The 21,200-nt window shown below is 42.5% G+C and overlaps 1 protein-coding gene across 11 annotated transcripts in view; it reads right to left on the bottom strand.

The window, feature by feature from the left end:
- CPEB3 (cytoplasmic polyadenylation element binding protein 3) overlaps nucleotides 1–21,200 on the bottom strand; it is a 184,004-nt gene that overhangs the window by 17,074 nt on the left and 145,730 nt on the right. For all 11 annotated transcript variants that reach the window (XM_037047348.1, XM_037047345.1, XM_037047346.1 and 8 more), the window contains 2 exons: nucleotides 17,047–17,161; nucleotides 7,679–7,860 (listed from right to left, as the gene is read on the bottom strand). In XM_037047348.1, the coding sequence (XP_036903243.1) occupies nucleotides 7,679–7,860; nucleotides 17,047–17,161 (297 nt within the window). The remainder of the gene's footprint in view (nucleotides 1–7,678; nucleotides 7,861–17,046; nucleotides 17,162–21,200) is intronic.

Consider the following 21,200-nt stretch of genomic DNA (forward strand, 5'->3'; position numbering starts at 1 on the left):
AACCATTCGTGGTTGCGTGTGAATTAGTGTGTTATTAGTGCCATTATGCATTGACAGAGTGCTTCGCAGTTAGCAAAAACCCTTTCATTAACATGTACACACACACCCCGGCTTCAAGCTACATAACAACGTGCTATAGTCAAGACTCAACCCCAGACTGGCTGATGCTTGTCTAGTGTCTTCCGACTAGTGAAGACACTTCTATGGGCCGTGTTGGCAGGTTGTAACTAGTGTCTTCTGCACGACACACATCAAGTCACAAACATCTGACTTACAAATTTCTAGCACCAGTAAGTTGTGCTAGACAACAGTTGTGTGTGTTTGGGGGGGGGCGGGCTCAGATTTTTATAATGAAACTGTTCACATCAGTCAAACCGCATACTTCTGATGGACTAAGGGAGACTGGACCGGTCCTACCCTTGCATATTTTCTCAGAACAGCACGGAGCAGACAAAGGGGAAGGAAAATGGCCATGTAGAAAGATCGCCCATTTTCCTATGATCTCACTTTTCACAAAAATCTTCCATCTGTAACTGACCTAGACCTGAGTTATAAAGGAAACTGAATTTAGCAGAGCTTTCACATCTTAGGTGTTCATTTGGCACCACTTCTAAAAATACCATTAAAACAGACAGAATGAGTACAAGTGCCCTCTTTTGCTCTTATTATACTTACGTACTTTAAACTGTTCCAGTTTTCCAGAGACCCCATTCAAAGGAATATAAGCAAAATTTAATCCTAACCTTCTATTGAATTTCAAGTTCAAAATCTTTTCATTATCTGAGAAAAGACACCAGTAAAACACCTCTTTCTAGACTAAAGAAAAAAAAAACCCTTCAATTCTTTAAATAAAAAATGCGGGGTGTGGGCTGGGGTGGGGGAAAAGGCAGAAAACTGTACTTGAACAATAATTAAAATTTAAAAAAATAATAAAGAAATAAAAAATAAATTTAAAAAATGTGTTCAGGTGTTTACTTCTATAAAAGGAACCTAAAGAGGCTCTGTATGTCTTGACTAATATCCTAACAGTATGTCGGTAGATTGGCCCTTATGTTAATTTCTTTCATTTATTGTTTTAGTGAGAAACTTGAACTATTTACCCTTATATTAAGGATTCTTAGTAGAACTGAGCAGGCACTTTCAAAGAAAAAGAAGAGTCCACCATGAGCCTTGGTCATATGGTTGGGCAACAGCACAATTTAAATAGGCCAGGGCTCTGCAATAGCGGAAATCAACCTCCGTCCAGCCCCGTAACTTTCCAAAGCACATATTCATCTATCATTGTTTACCTGTGCAAAAAAACGTAGGATAATTAGTCTGGTTTCTTTGTACTACCAGACAATAAAATCAAGCCACGAAGAGGGTAAGAAATTTGCCCAAGGACACATAATGCCTGGGAGAAGAGCTGGGAGTACAGCTCAGATCTCCCAATTCCCAAGCCAGGAGACACCTTTCACTAGAGCCATAGTTTTGTGGATGGTGAAGATGGGAGTGATGTGGGGAACAACGCCCCTTAGGTACTTATGGGGATGCCCCGTGCACGCCCCACCCTAATGGGGTTACAGGGAGCCTCTCTTCCCCATGACAGTCATCACATGGCTCGTGCATGTCAAGGCAGGAGAAAAGCTGGGAACCATACTGGGTTATCACACAACCTTGACACTGTCAACATGGGGACACATTATCAACTGGTTGTTAGTGATGAGTATCGGCCGTAAGATACGTACAATGTAAGCCTTAAAGGATTTATTTCAAGATGTTAATTTTTCCCTGGAAGTAAAAACTGAGGCACGAATTGTGTTTGTGTATTTATTTATTTATTTATTTATTTATTCACCCATCCCACCCCTTAGGTCGTTTATAATAATGTTCTGTAACAAGGGTCATTGTGACATTAAAAATGCCATTTTCACTAATGCTATATATATGTAAATATAAACAAATAATCACTAAAGGTTATACATAAATTCAGTGGAGTTGTATTGGCTCACACCAACTTGAAAAAAAGTTTTACAAAAAAGGAAGAGCAAAAAAGTCAAAAGCAAAAAGCAAAACAACTGTAAAAAAAGCATAAGAAAATTTCAAACTTACTTAGTCAATGTTCAAAATAACCTACAGACATACTAGAAAATCCTGTACAGCCTCCAGATGTGCCCTGTTCTGTGCAGGGTATGTTCACCTCCCAAGAAGTGCATGAAATGTTCAAACACGTAAAACTCGCGAAGGACCCTGTCATCGAACTCAGGGGTTCTTAACCCGGGTCTGTGGGGAAAGTGGGTCTGAAGAAACATCGGACCCCGGATAAACAGGAACATTTAGGAAGGGAGCCCCCAGAGCAGAGGCCACTCTGCCCCTGACAGGTGCCTCGAGAGTCACCAGATCTCTCTACACTTTCCCCTGTTGCAAAATAAAGGGGGTTGAATTGGGTCATGCGGAAGGTTAAGTGTGGCTTCAATGCACTGCAAGTATCAACAGTTTCTGATATTTTAAACAGCAAAACCTAGACTTCTCCATTACCTCAGGTGTTAACTAAGCAGAAAAGGGATGCCAGGCCAAGCGCCCTCTGGTGGACAGTTGGATAGGCCGAAGGTTGGGATACAGAAGCTTCCGTTTGGGCCCCTTCTCAACCAGCATTCATTCAAGAACTCACTCATTCATTCATCCAAAAATAAACAATAATGTGTGCCCACCATGTATCAAGTATTAAGTATCAGTAGCTAACATGAAAGACATATAGTCACTGGCCTCATGGATTGTATAGTCTAACAGGGTAGATGGACATGGAAGCATTAATTAATTGCAGATTTACTTCATTTAATGTTATGGTCTCATAACAGTAAGAAACCAGCCTACCCATCCACCATTCCTTGTGGCTTTAATGCCATCCACTACTCCTTTGTGCTACTGAAGCCATGAAGGAATAGTGGGTGGCATTATGACAGTGATACATGGGGCAGAGAGGAGTGCCACTGAAGAACGGAATCCTAAGAACACCAGTACTTAAGGAAAAGAGGGTATTAGGCAGGCAGAGGAAAGAGTACATACAATGATCCCGAAAAACAGAGAAAAGGGCCAGTTGTAACGGGCTCAAGATGAGGAAGAAAGAGCTAAGGCAGAAGAAGTATGCAGTCCATGAAGGTCCCGCAGGCAATGGTGAGAAATTCGACCTTTATCCTGAGGGCAGTAGAACATAACGAAAAGGTTCAGAGGAGGGAATACATGATTCACACATGATTGCACAAGATCCTCTGGTTTTTACGTAAAGGGTGAATTGGAGATGGGCTACTGGGAACTGGGGAGACGATGAGAAAGCCATCCTAGGTGTCCAGGAGTGACACACTCCAGCACGCTCGATGACCCCCACAGTTGCTTCCAGTCCTTTTCCTCCCATTTATCATCCAAATGCATCCTATACATTTGTTGCATGCCACCCACCTCCCAAGCGCTCCCATTCAGGCCTCTGGGCACAGGTGGCAGCGTCAACATCACGGCAGCTCTGCTTCGGTGAGGAACTGCTGTTAGAAGCCCCTCCAACCTCTGGTAGTCCTTCCACTGCTGGACACACCACGGCGAACAGTGCGCTGAAGCGTGCATCTGTCAGCCCACCCCGACAAGCCCCACGATCTTGGGGGACCCTGATTATAGCTACAGCAGGAGTCAGAAGTTTGCCCTAGCGGCCTGGGCAACCTTGTTCTTAGAACTATGAAGAGCACATGTTAAATAAGTAGGATCCCCTCCCTACAGTGAGCTGAGTAAAACTGCGCAGGATAAATGCAGCGCCCTTTCCACCAGAGTTAGCGTTCACTGCACACTCGAAGCCTGCCCACTAAAACAGCCCTTCCCATGTTCTGAAACTGACTGTGCGACTCTGAAAATACGGTCACAAACAGGTTGCCCTCTACAACTTTCCATATGGAGCCAACAGTGAACGGGGTAAGGATTGCAAACAGGAAGCAAGTGACCTTTAAAATTCCATCTGCAGTTTAAAAAAAATTCACTGAATCTGATTTATAATGATGCAGACAGCAAAGGAGGCTTGTCTGACCAGAAAGGTAATAAAAGCTGATGCTATTTAAAATAGCCAAGCTCTTGGCTTAAAAGGCAACTCTAGATTAAATCAGAAGGAAAGAGAAAGAGATTGCAGCATCTTGGAATCCTCAATAGCAAGGGAATGGGATTCTGACTCAGTGTCCCTGCTGCTGAGGATGGCGGGTCTCCAAACTTTAGCTATGAAGTTATTGCTAAAAACCTGGAGGGGTTATTGGAAAAGAAGAAATTCACTATACACAATCACCCAAAGGGCCCCTAAGAAAGAGGCCACCACCTAAGGAAATACTGTCATGCTTACAGGGTGGGGCAAAAGTAGATTGACAGTTGTAAGTATGCAAAACACAGAGTTTATTCATGTATTATTATCTATTAACTATTGTATTATTTTTTGTATTACAACTGTAAAACTACTTTTGTTCTACCCTGTATATAATGGGAGATCTCTGCAGAGCTCAAATGGAAGCTTTAGGGAAAAGATAAATAAAAATAAAACTAGGAATGAACCTTAAATACCATCTAGGAAGGGTGCAGTTAGCAGAGGCTTACAATGCTAGAGACCACAAAACAGGCCAGTGTTGGCTGTGTCCAAGGCAAACCGAAATTAAGAAGAGGACAGAATAACAGTGTGTGGGGAGGAAGTATAATGTTCACAGAAGACCAGTTTTGAAACAGGAGCCCCGCTCAAGACGGAAGCAGGCTTTCCCCTCCCGTCATCGAGCAGTTTCCACGTTGGTCGGTGCACGAGAACAACATGCAGGTGAAGAGGGCGGCAGGGACCCCCACCCTCAGCGACTCCCACGCCCCACGAAGATGACTCATCTGAGGGCGCTGAAGGAACGGGCAAGTCCCGTTTGGACACCAGGTGGATGGAGGTGGCATTCTTGTGATGACCACAGTTCTACTACACATCTGTACACTGTGTTTACACACACACACACACACACACACACTGCTTTCTTGTTTAAGCTCTCTCCTGGAATTCTCAACAATCTTTAGAGATGCACAAGGCTATTGCGACTGCCTTCATTACACACTGAAGCTCAGAATTTAAGTGACCTGTAGGTTAGGTCACACAGTCCCTGGGGAACAAAACTGGCTCTAGACCCAGCAACCCGACTCCGACCCAGTGCTCTTTTCATTAAACAGTGTACCTTTTCACTGCATCACTAGCAGAACAACCAATAGAATTCAAGCTATGTAACGTTAATGACATCAGTATTAAGTGCAAGATGAATACTGTTAACCAGCAAGAGCTAGTTAAACATCCACCTAACTGGCACACAGCTCTGGCTGTTCTACCCGCACATCCCATCTAATCTCCAGACCGTCCCCAAGAGAAGACCCAAGGCGGCCAGCATTACGCAACTTGCTTGGAGTCACCGGGGACTGGTGCGGCAGAGGCTTAAAACTATTGGAATGAGCTCTAGCTCCAAGCTCCACACTCTTCCCACTGTCACTGGCTGCTACCCTAAATGATTACCAAGGAAGATATGGAAGGTGCGCTCAGCACAAATGCAGTGGGTAGAAAAGGCAATGGCTTTCCTGAGTCCGGAGAGGTCTAATGTTCCGAACCCATTTCCCAGCACGGCCTACTGTCATGCTAATACAACAAAGCCACTTGTCTCTTCCTCACCTTAAGTCTGTGGGAAGAAATACTGAGGGCCTGAGTGCAGCAAGGATGAGCAGGGCAGGCCCCAGAACAGAGTGTACCTGAATTTAAAGTGACTATTGAAGAGGCTCAACGATCACCACAGTCCCTGGGGCAAGTGTGCTTCCCTCTGCTAAGGAATACGCCAGGAGCAAGGGGAAGACAGAAGCCTGAGGAAATGCAAGTTCATCCATCACCTCTGGGGCCTACCTCCTCTATGGTCACCAGTTCTGGTTTCACAGGGGAACAAAGAAAGCTGCTTTCACACCGATGATAACCTAAGGCTCTTCAGGTTGCATTTACCACAACAGCTGCAAGAGCAGTCTAAGTGCAGTGGAGTCTGGGGTTTCAGACGCAGAAGCACCCAGGTACAAACATCCACCAGCTATGGCAGTAACAGTTAGGAGAACCCGTCACGTGCACCATCTGTCAGTTTAACAAAGGTTTATCGAGCACTTTTTCCTGCATCTATACATTGAGCAACGGGGGAGCACTGGCAAAGAAGAGAGAGTGAGGCAGACGCCACGCCTGTCTGTGGGAGCCCGCAGCCTGCAGGAAGACCGCTGGTGCAGAGGGGAGCTCGGGATGCCGTGTGCGCTTGAAAACTAGGAACGGACTCAAACCTTTACCCACCCTCTGAGTCTCTGGAATGTGTTTCAAAGTTCTGAAGTAGAATTATTTTATTCATCTGAAGTAAAAAAAGAAACCACCACTACTTACTTTTGAGGAGCCCAGTGATGTAGCAAACAGGGCTTTTTTTTTTTTTAAAGCACTGACTTTTATAATGTTTGATTAGATAAATGCCCTAATAAAAGTATAATCTTGCTGAACATAAAAATCCATCACCAGTTGAAATTTTCATCCCTTTAGAAACTTAAGTCTGTTACACAAAATTAGTCAGAATTAACCAAAGAGAATATAGGTGAAATTTCATTTAAAAAAAACCATATTTACTACTTTATTTATTCAGTCCAGTATATCCCCCAAGAATACCCTTCCCTGGAAGCATTAGCAGCCACTGTACAATTGTGTAGGCAAGTGTTCCAGACTTGACGCTCTTCTCCTACTTGCTCTTTAACTCTATTAACATAGGTCCCAGATTAACACCAACTACCTTCCATTCCCCCAAGTGCCAGAGCTGGGAGTTAAGGAATTTAAACCTATGCCTGTGTGCAAAACCAACTGAGCATAGCAACTCCCTACAAATCAACCTCATGTTCCCTCTTTGGATCACAAGTAGAAATCTGGATGCCGCTAGTGGCCAGGCAGGTGATGTTAATGGGAAGAGAGGCAGGCATAAGTGTACAAGGTATGAGCAGCAGAACTACAGGGAGTTAGTTGGACAGGGACTGGAGAGAACAAAAGGTACGTGGTTCCAATGACTGCTACCATGTGTGATCTTGCAATTTTAAGAGAAGCCAGAACTTAAACATTTTATGTATAATATTGGACATTAACATTAAACTTTGTTTTAAAGAGAAAGAGAAGGGGGGAAGAGAGAGATCAATTTGTCATTCCATTTATTCATGCATTCATTGGTTGATTCTTGCATGTGCCCTGACAGAGAATCGAACCCACGACCAGAGCATATCGAGACAACACCCCAACCAACTGAGCTATACAGCCAGGGCCAGATTTGTTTGCTTTAAGAGCTCCACATGGGTCAAATAGGTCACCAGCTCTCCACCTTCGTTAATGCGCTGTTGGCATCATCTGAACAGTGCGGGCTTGGCACGCTAAATTTGGCCAGGTTATTTTCATAAGTGTAACATCACCCTGGGGATGAGTGGGGCAGAGGCTCATTAACACCTTAAATACCGAGGGTGCTCTCTTTTTCAGGCAGCCCAGGTGGACTCATGGACCAATGCCATGCAAGGCAGAGCTGCTCACTTATGAACACAAGGTGCTTTTCTTCCCAGGCGCCCAGAGAATGAACGTCATTTCTTTCCCACAGCAATTACGCCCTGAGCAACGGCTTACCCGTTTGTCAATGTCATTGTGCTGGAGCTGCACAAAGCGAGCACTGATGGCTGCAATATAACTCTGCTGATTGGAGAACGCCACACGGCCAGCACCTTTCGGGTACTTCAGCTCTGGGTCCGTATCAATGCCAGCATAGCAGACACCACCATACAAACGGTCCATGATCATCGCCAGCTCAACTGCAAGAAAACAAACACAATTCCGTATAAATGTTCAGAAGGCACTCTTGACGGGGAAAAGGAAGAACTAATTAAGGGTCATGCAGTGTAACTAAGAAAAGGAAAACCCATGTCAAGTATCAGGAAGAGTGTCCACATCGGTCTTACAACTCAAGTAGGGGAGCTCCTCGTAGGATATTTAAAAACATAATGAAGAAAAAGGTAAGAATTTGCACACACACACACACACACACAGATTTACATAATCAGAACTTGAGCAACAGTATAAAGAAATGCTGTATCAGTAATCCTCTTGTTCTAATTCCTAACTGCCCAGTCTCCTGGAGTGGGCCCTGGGTGGGCAAAGCATTTCACAGTGCCCTAACAAGAAGAAACGTCCCTACTTACTGACCTCTAAGACTAAAAGCAATTACTAAAGTTACACTGCTCTGTTTAAGGTTAAGCTACAGAAAGAATTAACTCATCATTTTAACGAGAGGTAATACATTTTTGCCTTAAAGTAAATCTCTACAATTAAAAAAAAGACTTTTAAAACATGTTTCATCCCATCTGAGAGATCTCCACACTAACCTCTCCCATTACACTCTAAGTAACACTAGGAATGATAACAGCAGCCATGGACGTACACTGAACTCTGACAATGTGCCCGGAGACAGCAAGCTGCTACAGAGGCAGTGAAGACACACCGTCCTGCACCTGCGATAAATCCAGAGGTCTGGTCTGCAGTCCCTGTCACACTTCTTCTAAGTATATCTTTGTATTGGTATGTTTACAAAACAACTTCTGTAGAGAAAGCATTTGGAAATTGGTTCATTCCAAAAGTCTGATATTCTAAAAATTATCCTCACCATAAAGGTACCATGGAGAGAAATGTAGCAGTTACTTACCTGGATCCAAATTTCCTGAAGGTAATGGTTTACTTGATATCGGGTGGCACCTCCTCCAGGTATGACCATTCCTTTCAGGCCACTCAGATGGTTTAATACCAAAAGACTTAGCCCTACCCCTGGGGAAGGACCCAAGAGCCCGCTTCCCTCAAACACCTATGTACGGTATTTGGAAAGGAGAAGACGGTGAAGACAGCCGATGACCTGGGCCACAGCCAGCGGGCAGAGACCATCACAGAGCAGAGCCCCAAGGATCTGGGGAGAAGGAAAGCCACACAGCCTGGGCGGGGGGGTGGGGGTGGGCAGAAGAAGAGATTTGCAGCAGACACATGGGCTCAATGGTAGAAGAACCCATCTGACTTTTATGAGCAGAAGGAAGGCCAAGTACTACAGGGTCCCTGTAACATAAAGCTGCTGAGGCAGCAAGAAAAGCTAAGTTGCCATGACAGAAAGGCTGTCTTTTTACTTAACTGCAAAATTTCTCCCCATACCAGACTGCCTAATACTGGTGGACTTTTCTAAGTGCCTATTTTTAATAGGAAGAATGATCTGCAACTAACTAGCAGGTAATTTTCAGAAGGTGAGGGAAGAAGCTAGCCATCACTAAGTCCAAGAACACGTGTTATTAAAGACAGAACAGCAGAGCGCCATCCCAATGATCCCACCATGATCAGCATCCCCGAGTCAGGTCAGCCAAAGGAGCACCGCTGATGGGCACTCGGCAGATCCCACAGGCAGTCCTGGGGCAGGATCCCGGGATCACACTCATGCAAACGAGGCAGCCCTGATGGTGCACGTGCCCCGAGTGTCAGAGCTCACTGGATCCTTGTGCTTCATCCAACCACCTCCGATGGTCTGAGGGCCCCCTCACCTGGCTAATGTTATTCCAGTTACAGACACCAAGAAACTAAAGGCAGAAGTAATTAATTGTAGTCATTAATGATTTTCCTTATTGGTCAAATGGTTACTTATTGGTTACTTATTAAAAGTAACCTCTGGGCCTGGAAATTAAACACGAATTTTCCAAAGCACTGGCTTCCTCTGGAATGGAACGAGAGAGTAAACACTCCCTCAGCCTGGTGAATGGCCAGGAGAAGAGTGCTGGCAGGGCCTGAATGGCACCTGTCTCTCCTCCGAGAAGACCTCAAGGAAGTGTCTGATTTAGAAAGAAGGTATACTGGCCATAAGCCTACAGCTCTAGCTGATGAGGAGAGTTATCGTAACCACAGCTTCTTCTATAGCACAGTGGCCTCCAAAGGCATCTTGGGGGTCGCAGGATGCCAGAGGCGCTTTCCACAAGCACCAACATTCCATTACTTCATAAATCTAGCTGCTGGAAAATCGTCTTCACATGCCACAGACTCGGGCATGACTTGTGTTGCTGGCAGCTAAGTCTCCTGATGGGAAGCAGAAACCCTCACACTTACACTTTTATGAAAACTAATAAATAAATCATTTCCAAGTATAAGCTTATTATATACAGTCATTTTCTTGGCCACCAAAAAGTCAGCAGACATTTGAGCCAATGAGATTTCACTTAAGTGAGGGGCAATTTGTTGAGAAGTTAGAAACCAAGGTGACTAAAGAAAGCTTTTTGGGTGAAGAGTATGAAGATTTCCCATATCTCTTTCTACCCTAATCTCGATTTTAATTACAAAAGGTCTACTACAGTGATCACCTGTGAAGAAAGGTAAATGATGGTCAAAGAACTGTTTGTATTTGCTCCTTTGCTCAATCCTGCAGGCTAAACTCACACCAGAAGGATGTCACTTACATTTACCGAACAGTTTCTCTTTAGTACTTAAATGGCATCATTGAGAAAAGTAACCCCTTGTTAATTACAGCTTTAGGGGAAAATGCAATTGAATTCACTCACTAGGCAGATGACTGGCAAACACAGAGCAAGCCTTCCTCAAGCCCTACACATTTTTCATCTGAAACAATTTTTTAATACAGAAGATACAAATTCACCTACATATGTCAGAATATACAACTATTTTTAGAGACTAGGTTTTAAAGGCTTCTTTATAGTGAGTATCATCACTTAATATAGGAAAGTCCCATATACATTGCAAATTCTCTTCTGATGAGGGCAAGAAGAGAGCTACCGTTTTGACTTCTTAGGAGGAGGAGAGCAAAGTACAAGAAAGGCAGTAAGGATGTGGCAGAAATTAACTAAAACCTTCACAGGTTATCTATACCTATGATCTCAGCCCTGCTCAGGAAAGTGTGGGCCTTGATCAGAAATGCATGTTCTCTGAGAAATGCTGTCAAACCACCTACCAAGCCTGACAGTGAATCCTCGTTCTAAACCATCCTCTGTGGAGGGCGAGGACAGTGTCGCTCCCCAAATCACATTCTTAACATGTAACCCGAGGAAGATGAGGCCATCAGAGCAGGGCATACGGCTGAACGCTGGAATCTGGACAGATGGAGGTGGCAGCAGGCATAGACAGAGTCCATGAACAAGTCAAGTCAGGAGTCTCCAGATCACTTTTTATTTTTCCCTTCCTACCCAGACAGTGTTTGCAGGATCTGTCTGGGCACCACAGGGGTGGGAAATTAGCAGGTCTGGTAGCTATATCCAAGGGCGTTCTGCACTTTGGATAAGCTCTGCACTCCTAACACAACTCAAGACATGTCACAAACACCTGTTCCCTGGCCACACCAGCACTACCCAATGTCTCCCTCACACCCTGGCTCTTGTGATGAGCTTCACGGTGCCACACACCAGAGGGGGGACCGAGAAAATCGCAGTTGTGCGCAGCACACAGCATTCCCATGAACAACTCTGGGCGGTGACGACTCTGCCTCTGAAGTTGAATCCAAACCCTAATTACGGTTCCTTGGATTTGCCCGATTCCTCACAGAGGTCAGAAAGGGACTTGAGTTCACTGGCGAGGAAATCACGATGACGTGTTCATCCTGCCCCACCCCAGGGGTTTGTTCCTAGCATTTAATTCGACTCCAAAGCCAGCCACGAGGCAATGTTTAAGTCAGAGATGCCATGAGAAACGAATGGAGTAGAGCAGGAAGGAGGATTCCCCAGGGAAACATCAACACACTCATCTGTCCAGATTCTAAATTGCAAATCTAGAAGCCACGTTTCTTCTCTTCTGAAATAAAAACAAAGCAGACAGGAAAGAGGCATAAGCACCTGGAGATGATGATGAGGTCTGGACTTCCGAAAAAGAAGGTTCAACTCGAAGGTGGACTCTCTGGGTTTACAATGGCCAAGGTGGTTCACAAGGGTACTTCCCACATCTTAAACGGGGGGGAAATGTGCTCATCAGCTTTCACTTTGCCATGGGCGTTGGGAAGTTAAGGATATTTTCAAGTAAATGGTATGAACAGCCAACTAAGGCAGAGAGATAGTGTTCAACTTGATTCAATCGAACCGGCACCGAGTTAACTGCTACTACTGTGCCAGACGCCACGTCTCAGCCTTTTCGCTTATTGCAGCCTGGGCCGATCACTGGCGTTGAACCCTGCTTCCTTCTCTCTCAGATGAATTCTACCCCTTAAACGTCACAGGTCACCATGAGGACTAAACATGCAGGAGAGCTGTGAACGCATCGCTCAGCAACAAGCAGTGCTCCGATGTTTAGTTTTTGTCCAGGGGTTATTTTTCTTTCACTCATAAATCTTTGCCGAACATTAACTTGGCTTGGTTCCTGCTCCATAATCACCAATTCATCCGGGTCTTACTTTGGCTTTATGCTCAAGTTACTCAGCCTGCCACTGATACGGCAAAGTCTGACATCAGCTGTGGGGGACAGAGAACACAAACACATACTAACATTAGAAAATCCTTAACCCTGAGGGCAATGCAGTGAATCAAGCCAGTATGCCAAATCTGGGGCTTATCTGGGACAGCTCGTACTGAACTTGGGACCTGGTGAAAGAAAAAGCTTCTACTACTGAGAAACTTGATGTAAGATGATTTCTGCCTGCTTCCACTTTATAGAATAAAAAAAAAAGAATACAGTTACAGTAATTCCTAATACATGTGAACACCACAATGCCTTCAGAGCAGGTCTGAAATAAATGCTCTTAGAAAAATGCAGGATGTATGTTCTCTAGACATATGCCATACATCACTGAATATTTACCTCAAAGTTTTTTTTTTTTCCTCCACAGAAAAGCTATCCTCACAACAGATGGAGAGGGAAAAAAAGGCAGAGAAGGAAATTTTAGGGTTCATCACAGAACATCAATAGGGGAGATAAAGACAGGAAAGAATGATCGGAGCAATAGTTAGGAAGGACAGGAGACCAAAAGATGGCGAGCAAATGGAAGCAGGCCCCAGGGACTCCGATGAGCAGTCTCTCAAGACTGACCTGTCCTGCAGGCCCTAGCCTGGTAAACTCTCAGGAGGATGTCATGAAGGGGAAGAACAGCTCCCATGCCTCAATCAAAGAGGACAACGGGGGTTTCTCAAGCCTGACCAAAGCTGAAAGTGGAGGGGTCCCAAAGCCTGATCACAGAGGCAGTACTCAGATTAGATGCCTAGGCCAGAGAATATTCATGTTCACAAACTGGAGGAGAACACAGGGACCAGGTGCTTCAGTCTCCACTTTTTCCTGGCAGCCTCCCTCCTAATCCCCAAGGCTGGCACTTATTTCCCCTCAGGGCAAAGGGATACATTCTAGGGAGGCCCTAATGCCATAGGGATATGCAGCAGGGCTATTTCTACCCTGAGATTCAGGAATGAAGAGTGAAAACATGCTGTTGTACTTCTGGGTAGAGGACCAGACAGACTACCCCCTTCCCTGCACTGACTGACTCGGCAAAATGATGTCAATTTTAGCCACCTGGTGGCATGATGAGTCTGCCTACAGTCTTTCCTTGCTTAGGGGTGAGAAGAGGCGGGGAGTGGAAGGGGAACACGACCTGAGAAGCACCAGGAGACGTCAGGCAAACTGTGCTTGGCCTGCCCCTGTCACGGGCAGAAGTGATGAAGGGAGGCAGAGGAGACCGTAGGAATGTGTGTTATTTGACCCACAGAAACCAACAATCGGCAATCTAGCTTTGGGTAAACTCATCCAGATTTTTCCATGATATTTTCCCATTTCCAGGTTCATTTTTCTAGGCCTAACATTTTTTTTTCCAATCTGAATTTTAAAAAGGGAGCTCCTCAAAGGACCAGAAGGCACAATCTAAACCCAGGCTAATACTGCTTAAAACAGATTGGCTTGTTTGTTTAAAAGTGTTTGTGCATTTCTGTTTGGTAGAGTAAGGGCTGTATTCATATTACTAGCAATAATGGTCTTGTCTTAAAAGGGGATGTACCTAAAATAAACAGTCTCACAAGATCCAAATGAATTATTTGTGAGTGATAATACTATAGTCACTATTCCATGTTAAAGGACCACTTCTGGCCCACGATAAGGTGAAAATCAATCTGGACACCTAAAATTCCACCTGTGGAGCATTGTCTCCCATACCTGGTCCAGGATCCCTCTGCACACAGGGCCTGAAATAGTTTTAAGACTTTTTATAATTCTGCAACCACACACCCTCTGGAAATGATAAAAAATGCCTTAAAGTATTTAGAAACCAAATTTAAGAAACATTAAAGAATATAATTTAGCATCCAATTAATTGAGTTAGCATTCTATTAATGCATTTTGTTTTCTTCTGTTCTGAAATCTGTGGCTTTCTGCTGATGATGACCAGTTTAACACGACAGTGAGAAGCGCATTCATTGTGGCACGACGTGCCCTTGCTCAGCGCCAGCAATACAGTGCATGTTCAATAAATGTTATTGTTCAGCTGAATTCAATTTAAGATCTAGTGAAGTCAAAATGAATTCCTTTAAAAACAGCCTTCTATTCCAAGGCACACACCAGTCTACAAAGCTCAGTGTGTTCCAAAGTAACCCAAGTCTATGCACGTGGATAAAAGCTGCAGATGTTAACTCTTTCTGTTTAGACTGCATGGCACCCAATCCGGAAGTCTTAGACAGACAGTAAAAGTCTAAGATGCTAATACAGATTACTTAGCCACCTAGCAGCTAGCTACAATTATGGGAGGTGTTGGCATAAAGGGACGTTTCCACCAGACAAAGTAACTGTAGGTTACTGACCATGTAACTGCAAAAACAAAACTTTAAAATGAAACTTCAGCTTAGAGACATAAATCTACGTAGGAAACACAAAAATCCCATTTCTGATGAGAAAACAATATAATTCTTGTCTAATCCTAGAACTTGCAGCATCTTGTAGACACAGAATGTTAAAGAAAGGCTGTAATTTAGCATCTTGAGTTTCCTGTCCTGTAATTTTAGAAAAGTATGAAAAATGGATCTCCATAGGATTTATAAAGGAAAAATTACATAAAGGCCTTTATCCTTCCAGATCATTAAATCAGAGGAAATAAAGGGTAAATACTAAAATAGGAAATTTAGTTTATAAACTATTATGTTTGTGACTTAAAAATAGATACATGAGGCTACAGCCAGTTCTATTATTTTTGTAACTGTGGGACTTTTTCTCTCAGATTTTTTTTTCAGATTCCCATTTAGGAAAAAAGGAGGGGGGTTAGAATATTAAAACTAATTGGTGTTTGCAGCTGGTTGCAAAAAAATAATAGCTACAATACTAACAATAATGTCCATTTTTGTAGAATACATATATTGTTAAAAGTCAGCAAAGGGGATTTTTGTCCCACTCCACTCCTAAATATAATGCTAGTTAGAAAAAGTGAGGAATATTCCACAATATTTCACCCTACATTTTTTTTAAAGCATGACCAGTTTAGAAACAAAGAGCTACATTTACCCACATCTAATGCTGCTGCTCACGTTTGAGTCAGCCCTTCCTGCATTGTATCCTCTGATGGGAGATCATGGAAGGCCTTGGGGGGAATCTCTGCTGCTTTGCTTTCACTCTTTCAGTGCAGTTTTCCATTAAAACAAGGGTAAGACCCAGAGAAATCTGACTTTCTGAAGTACCACAAAATTACAAACTTCACAGTCATAATTACTGTGTTTTAAAGTCCTTCAAAATGGAATAATGAATATGTCTTTATATAGGCCTAAAGTAATCTTTTAGAGTAGACTGAAATTGAGATTTAAATAAATACGTTACAAATGTTGAGGGATAGTCAGCACTAAAAGCTCATCAAAGTCACAGAGCCAAATAGCTGTTGGTACATTTCACATTTTTTAAAAAACATTTTATTTATTTATTTTCAGAGAGAGGGGAGGGGAAGGAGAAAGAGAGGGAGAGAAACATCAATGTGTGGTTGCCTCTCACATGCCCCCAACTGGGGACCAGGCCTGCAACCCAGGCCTGTGCCCTGACCAGGAGTCAAACTGACGACCTTTTGTTCATAGGCCAGTGCTCAATTCATTAAGCCACACCAGCCAGGGCAACATTTTACATTTTATAATTGTTTTTACAATTTGATTTTAATGATCTCTGTTTTTTCTTTTATTTTTTAGGTAGAATTAAGTCTATCTGCTTACAAATAACACAGATAATGTTACACTTTCATAACTACAGTGGCAACAGTAACCTTATCTTTTCATCTCTAAAAATATAAACTCAATTATTTTAAGCACTTTAAAACCTGAGTTCCTACAAATAATTTTATATATTCCACTGGCAATAACACTGATCCACAACTGATCAGATTTGTTTTTGGATTTAAATATTGATCATCAGCTCACCATCACCTCAGTGCCTCAGTTAATTATGATTCTGCCCAATCCCAGCAGGCACAATTATTCCACTGCTGAAAAGGAACTTAAACAGGAAACAGGAAGGCTTTTTAAAAAGTCACCATAAAGATGTTTGCATACGTAACTCATTTTTCAAATGCCTAAGAAAAAATCGGAACCTGTTTCCCTTGGAAAGAGTCCAGTTTGATTTCCAGTGACACAGCTCCTGGCAGTGGTCTGGCCTGTGGCGGGGGCACACACAGCTGTGTGGGACGGATTTCTGGGGGGTGACTTCTTGTTGTCACGCATAACAATGCCAATTGGCATAGGAATGCACACTGCCAAATGTTACTAGTTTTTAAAAATGTGATTGAATAGGAAAGTACTAAATAGAACTCATCCTTTCAAAGTAACATTTTAATGAAATTCACTCTTATACCATCAAGAAATAAAGCATTTTGGGAGAAAACTTTTAGTTTTGGGAAGAGCCAGCTCAGTGAAACTGACACGACAGCCTCCTTTTGGGAAATTGTGTGCAGGGGACCAGAAACCTAGGAAATGTTAGGGACTCAACAAATGCATTGGGAGACTTGCTGTTGGTCTTGTTGTTGTGGTGTTACTATTTCCACTCACCAGCTCGAAGGGGTCGTGGGACTCCCCCAACAAAGATAGTTTTTCTGGGGTCCAAAGGCTGAGAACCATCCATTACAAAGTCACTGTCACTTAGGTTCCATGGTCGAATTTGCACCTGAAAAAAAGTTGTTTACTTGGTCCTTACTTCATTTCCATCAACCCCAAATGAGAATAAGGTGACTAGAGACAAACCCACTGATTTGTGCATTTTACAACATACATAACACAAACAAAACCCCACTTATTACTTAATGTAATCTGCATTTAGTGCCTTTGAATAGAACTCTTGGAAAATCTACTTACAGGTGCTATACTCAACACTTGAGACCTATACCATGAAACCTTCAGAAACCACCTGTGGCTTAAAAAAAGCAGTCTTTTACAGAGAGATTCGGGTTTTCAATCAGACCCATTTTTGCACACAACAGACTATTTATAACCTGCCACTGTACAGCACCTAGCTTTTTAAGAGCTCATCTAAAGGAAGGGAACAGGAACATTTAAAATATTTTCTAAAAATCATCTATATGTCTGGCTTTTAAATTCTTATCACCCCCTAAAATTAAAACACTTATCTTTCAGCAATATGATTTAACATAGATTAATACCCATCAAGTTAGCATTACCAGCAATATCAAAGAGTAAGGTACACTGAATTATCTACTTTTGATTTACCTGATTTTTCTAAACATGTCTGGTTAAATAAAGCCTAGAAATTAAAGTATATTTGTTATATCTCAATCAACTGGGAATCTGACTTCCTGCCAGTTAATTTATAGTTTTACTATACAATAAAAAATAAGGTATTTCATCAGAATCTGAACCTTAAAATACATTCCTTCCAATCCATAACTGAATTATCAAATAAAAGCTTAAAACAAAACAAAACAAAACCAAACCACAAAAAACCCTCCCATACTGAAAGGTGAGTTTCAGCACCACCTGGGAACAGACCAGCCACATGTGTTCCAGGAAGCGGGGAGGGGCAGGGCTACCGGTGCCATCCTTGCAGAACATGCCTCTCCGTTCCCCTCACGGTTTAGGATGGGAAACAAAGCGGCTGCATTTTCATTTCCTAGTATCAACAAGATTCTTCATTTCCCCTATTGCTCAACTATCAACAGTTAATGCAAGGAGAAACGTAAGAAAATTTCTTACGTGGTTTGGCTTATATCTAGGAGTACTCCCATCTGAAAGGTAGTAAATCTGCTAGTTTCATGTTCAAAACACTTTGAGTCAACTTTAAAACTGACATTGCTCAGAAATAGTCTACACATCCCTTATGATTGCTACGCAATTCACTCCCACCTAACTTTTTGCCTTCTATGACACTGTTGCCTTCACTAGTTAGCCAGAAGCCATAAAACTCTCCATTTATCCTTAGGTCCTGAGAACAGGGACCTGTTTGCAATTCTGTAAACATTAAAGCATTGGCTCCACCTATGTTGGATGGGGAAAAAAAGATCCAGTTATTTCTTTGCAGAATTTGGTCTCTTTCACTAAAATAGCACTCCCTTGACATTTACCACAAAGGCAGATTCACTAATATTATAAAACATCACTTTTAAGTGACTTCATTCAGGGGGATCGGTTCACGAAGTAAATGTCTAATCACTATGTTGTATACCTGAAATTAATATTATAATATAGTATACCAACTGTAATCAGAAAATAAATTTAAAAAGTAAAAACAAAGTCAAAAATACCTTCATGAATATGTTACTAATTTTTAATCAAAACCACAATTTCTAGCTCTGGCCAGGTAGCTTAGTTGTTTACAGTGCCGTCCTGACATGCTAAGGTTTCAGGTTCAATCTCCAGCCAGAGTATGTACAGGAAGCAACCAATTAATAAAACAAGTACAACAAATCTCGAAAGAAAAGAGAAGAGAAGAGAAGAAAAGACAAAACAAAGAAAAGAAAATAAACAAACTAAAATAAAACCACAATTTCTAAACACTGTAATAACAATCCTAATGCCACCAATGAAACAAAAGGATGTACAGAGCCATCCTTTTTCTATACAGAGCCATCTCTTACTTTAGTCTTATTCTCAATAAAGTAGTTAAGGCAGCTTCGAGACCTAGTAATTCCGATCACTTTATGGCAGTTGAGTTTGATCCTGGATCACTTGGCTTCCCAAGTGAAAACAATTCCTGTGCAGTATCCATACTGCTCTGGTTTCATTTAATCAGAATTACAGAAAACACAGTGTTCTACTATAGCTGTAGGTTACGGCCGCTCAGACAACTGCAGATCTCAGACCTTCCTGCTGAGAGCCTCCACTACTGCCCCCGCCTCCCACCCTCACCTCATTACATCACACACAACCCATTCCATTACCCTTTTCTTGGCATTATAGATTAGGTAAAAATACATGAAGAGGTCTCAGGAGACAGTAATGATTAACCCCATTCATAAAACACACATTTCCCAGCTGCTACCAGAAAACAGCTCCTCGGGGTTTGCACCACTGCAGAATCAGAGAAATGCCCATACATGCCAACTTCGGCACACTCTACATGCTAAGCAAAAAGTCGTGTAGTCCTATTTGCACTGAGATGTTCCGTTCACACTTTGGCATCTCTCTGAAATATAAGCTCCCACACAAGACATGTTCTCTATCTTCCAAGGTTTATTCTCAGGCCCTAATAGTCATGTTCTATATTTCTGATTTACTCTGAATATTTTCTGGTCCTTTAATATATTTCACACACACACACACACACACATTTTACCACTTTTTAAATACCATACTTTATAAGCTGACTCAAGTATTTTGTAGAAAGGGGCAGAATATAAATAATTATCTTTAATAATTAGTTTTAAGATTGAATGAAATTAGAACTCTGTCCTAATTCAATATTAATTTTTGAATTCATTTGTGAGAGAGAGATCATTTTGTTGTTCCACTTACACAGTCATTGGTTGATTCTTGTATGTGCCCTGACTAGGGGTAGAACTCATAACCTTGGCATACTGGGATGACCCTCTAACCAACTGAGCTGTCCTAATTCAATATAAATTTATACCAGCAATACAAACTTCACATATACAGGGATCATTGTATGTGTGTGTGTGAAACAACTCTTCCAGTTTGTTGTCAAATAGGCTATGGTAGGCTAGATACCCTGGGCAGGAAAATCCTCAGCATTCGGAGGACAAATGCAGAGATGTCACCCGAAATGGTGAAGATTCCAACACTGATTCTCGGAGAAACCTGACCACATTTGCTTATGAAGATGACTCTACGATGCACGACCCATCAGCTCTTCAGCTGCGCCATGCTCTGACAGCAGGGGTTACATAAAGCCACGCGTCTGCAGGACCAGACAGGCAGCACAAATGTGCAAAGCCACCAGGACAACAGTAGGCAGGCGGTGACACACTGGATAAAACAATTCTTCTAAAGGAAGCAGACACTTTTCAGCTCTAGCAAGTAGCCATAATTTGCAGATGTGCTGTCGGACTTTTCCATTTTCAAGAGTAGCTAGATTTTTTTAAAAATATAGTTTATTGATTATACCATTACAGTTGTTCTATTCCCCCTTCATTCCCCTCCACCCGCACACTCCCTCCCCCACCCTTCTCCCCCCTTAGTTTATAACCACGTGTCTCAACTTCTTTAGATTCTATATTTCCCCCGCTATTCTCGCCCTCCCCCCTATCTATTTTCTACCTACCATCTATGCTATTTTCTGTGCCTTCTCCCCCCTTCTCCTCCTCCCACCCCCGTTTCTAACCCTCCATGTGTTCTTCATTTCTATGGTTCCACTCCTGATCTAGCTGTCCTCTTGGTTTGCTTTTGTTTTAGGTGTGGTTGTTAATAACTGTGTTTGCTGTCCTTTCACTGTTCATATTTTTATCTTCTTTTTCTTAGATAAGTTCCATTAACATTTCATATAATAAGGGCTTGGTGATGATGAACTCCTTGAACTTGACCTTATCTGAGAAGCACTTTATCTGTCCTTCCATTCTAAATGAAAGTTTTGCTGGATAAAGCAATCTTGGCTGTAGGTCTTTGGATTTCATGACTTGGAATACTTCTTTCCAGCCCCTTCTTGCCTGTAAGGTCTCTTTTGAGAAATCCGCTGACAGTCTGATGGGTACTCCTTTGTAGGTGACTGTCCCCTTATCCCTTGCTGCTTCTAGGAT

The sequence above is a fragment of the Sturnira hondurensis genome, unplaced genomic scaffold (genome assembly GCF_014824575.4).
Source record: "Sturnira hondurensis isolate 20B ecotype Veracruz unplaced genomic scaffold, ASM1482457v3 Scaffold0005563, whole genome shotgun sequence".
NCBI lineage: Eukaryota > Metazoa > Chordata > Mammalia > Chiroptera > Phyllostomidae > Sturnira > Sturnira hondurensis.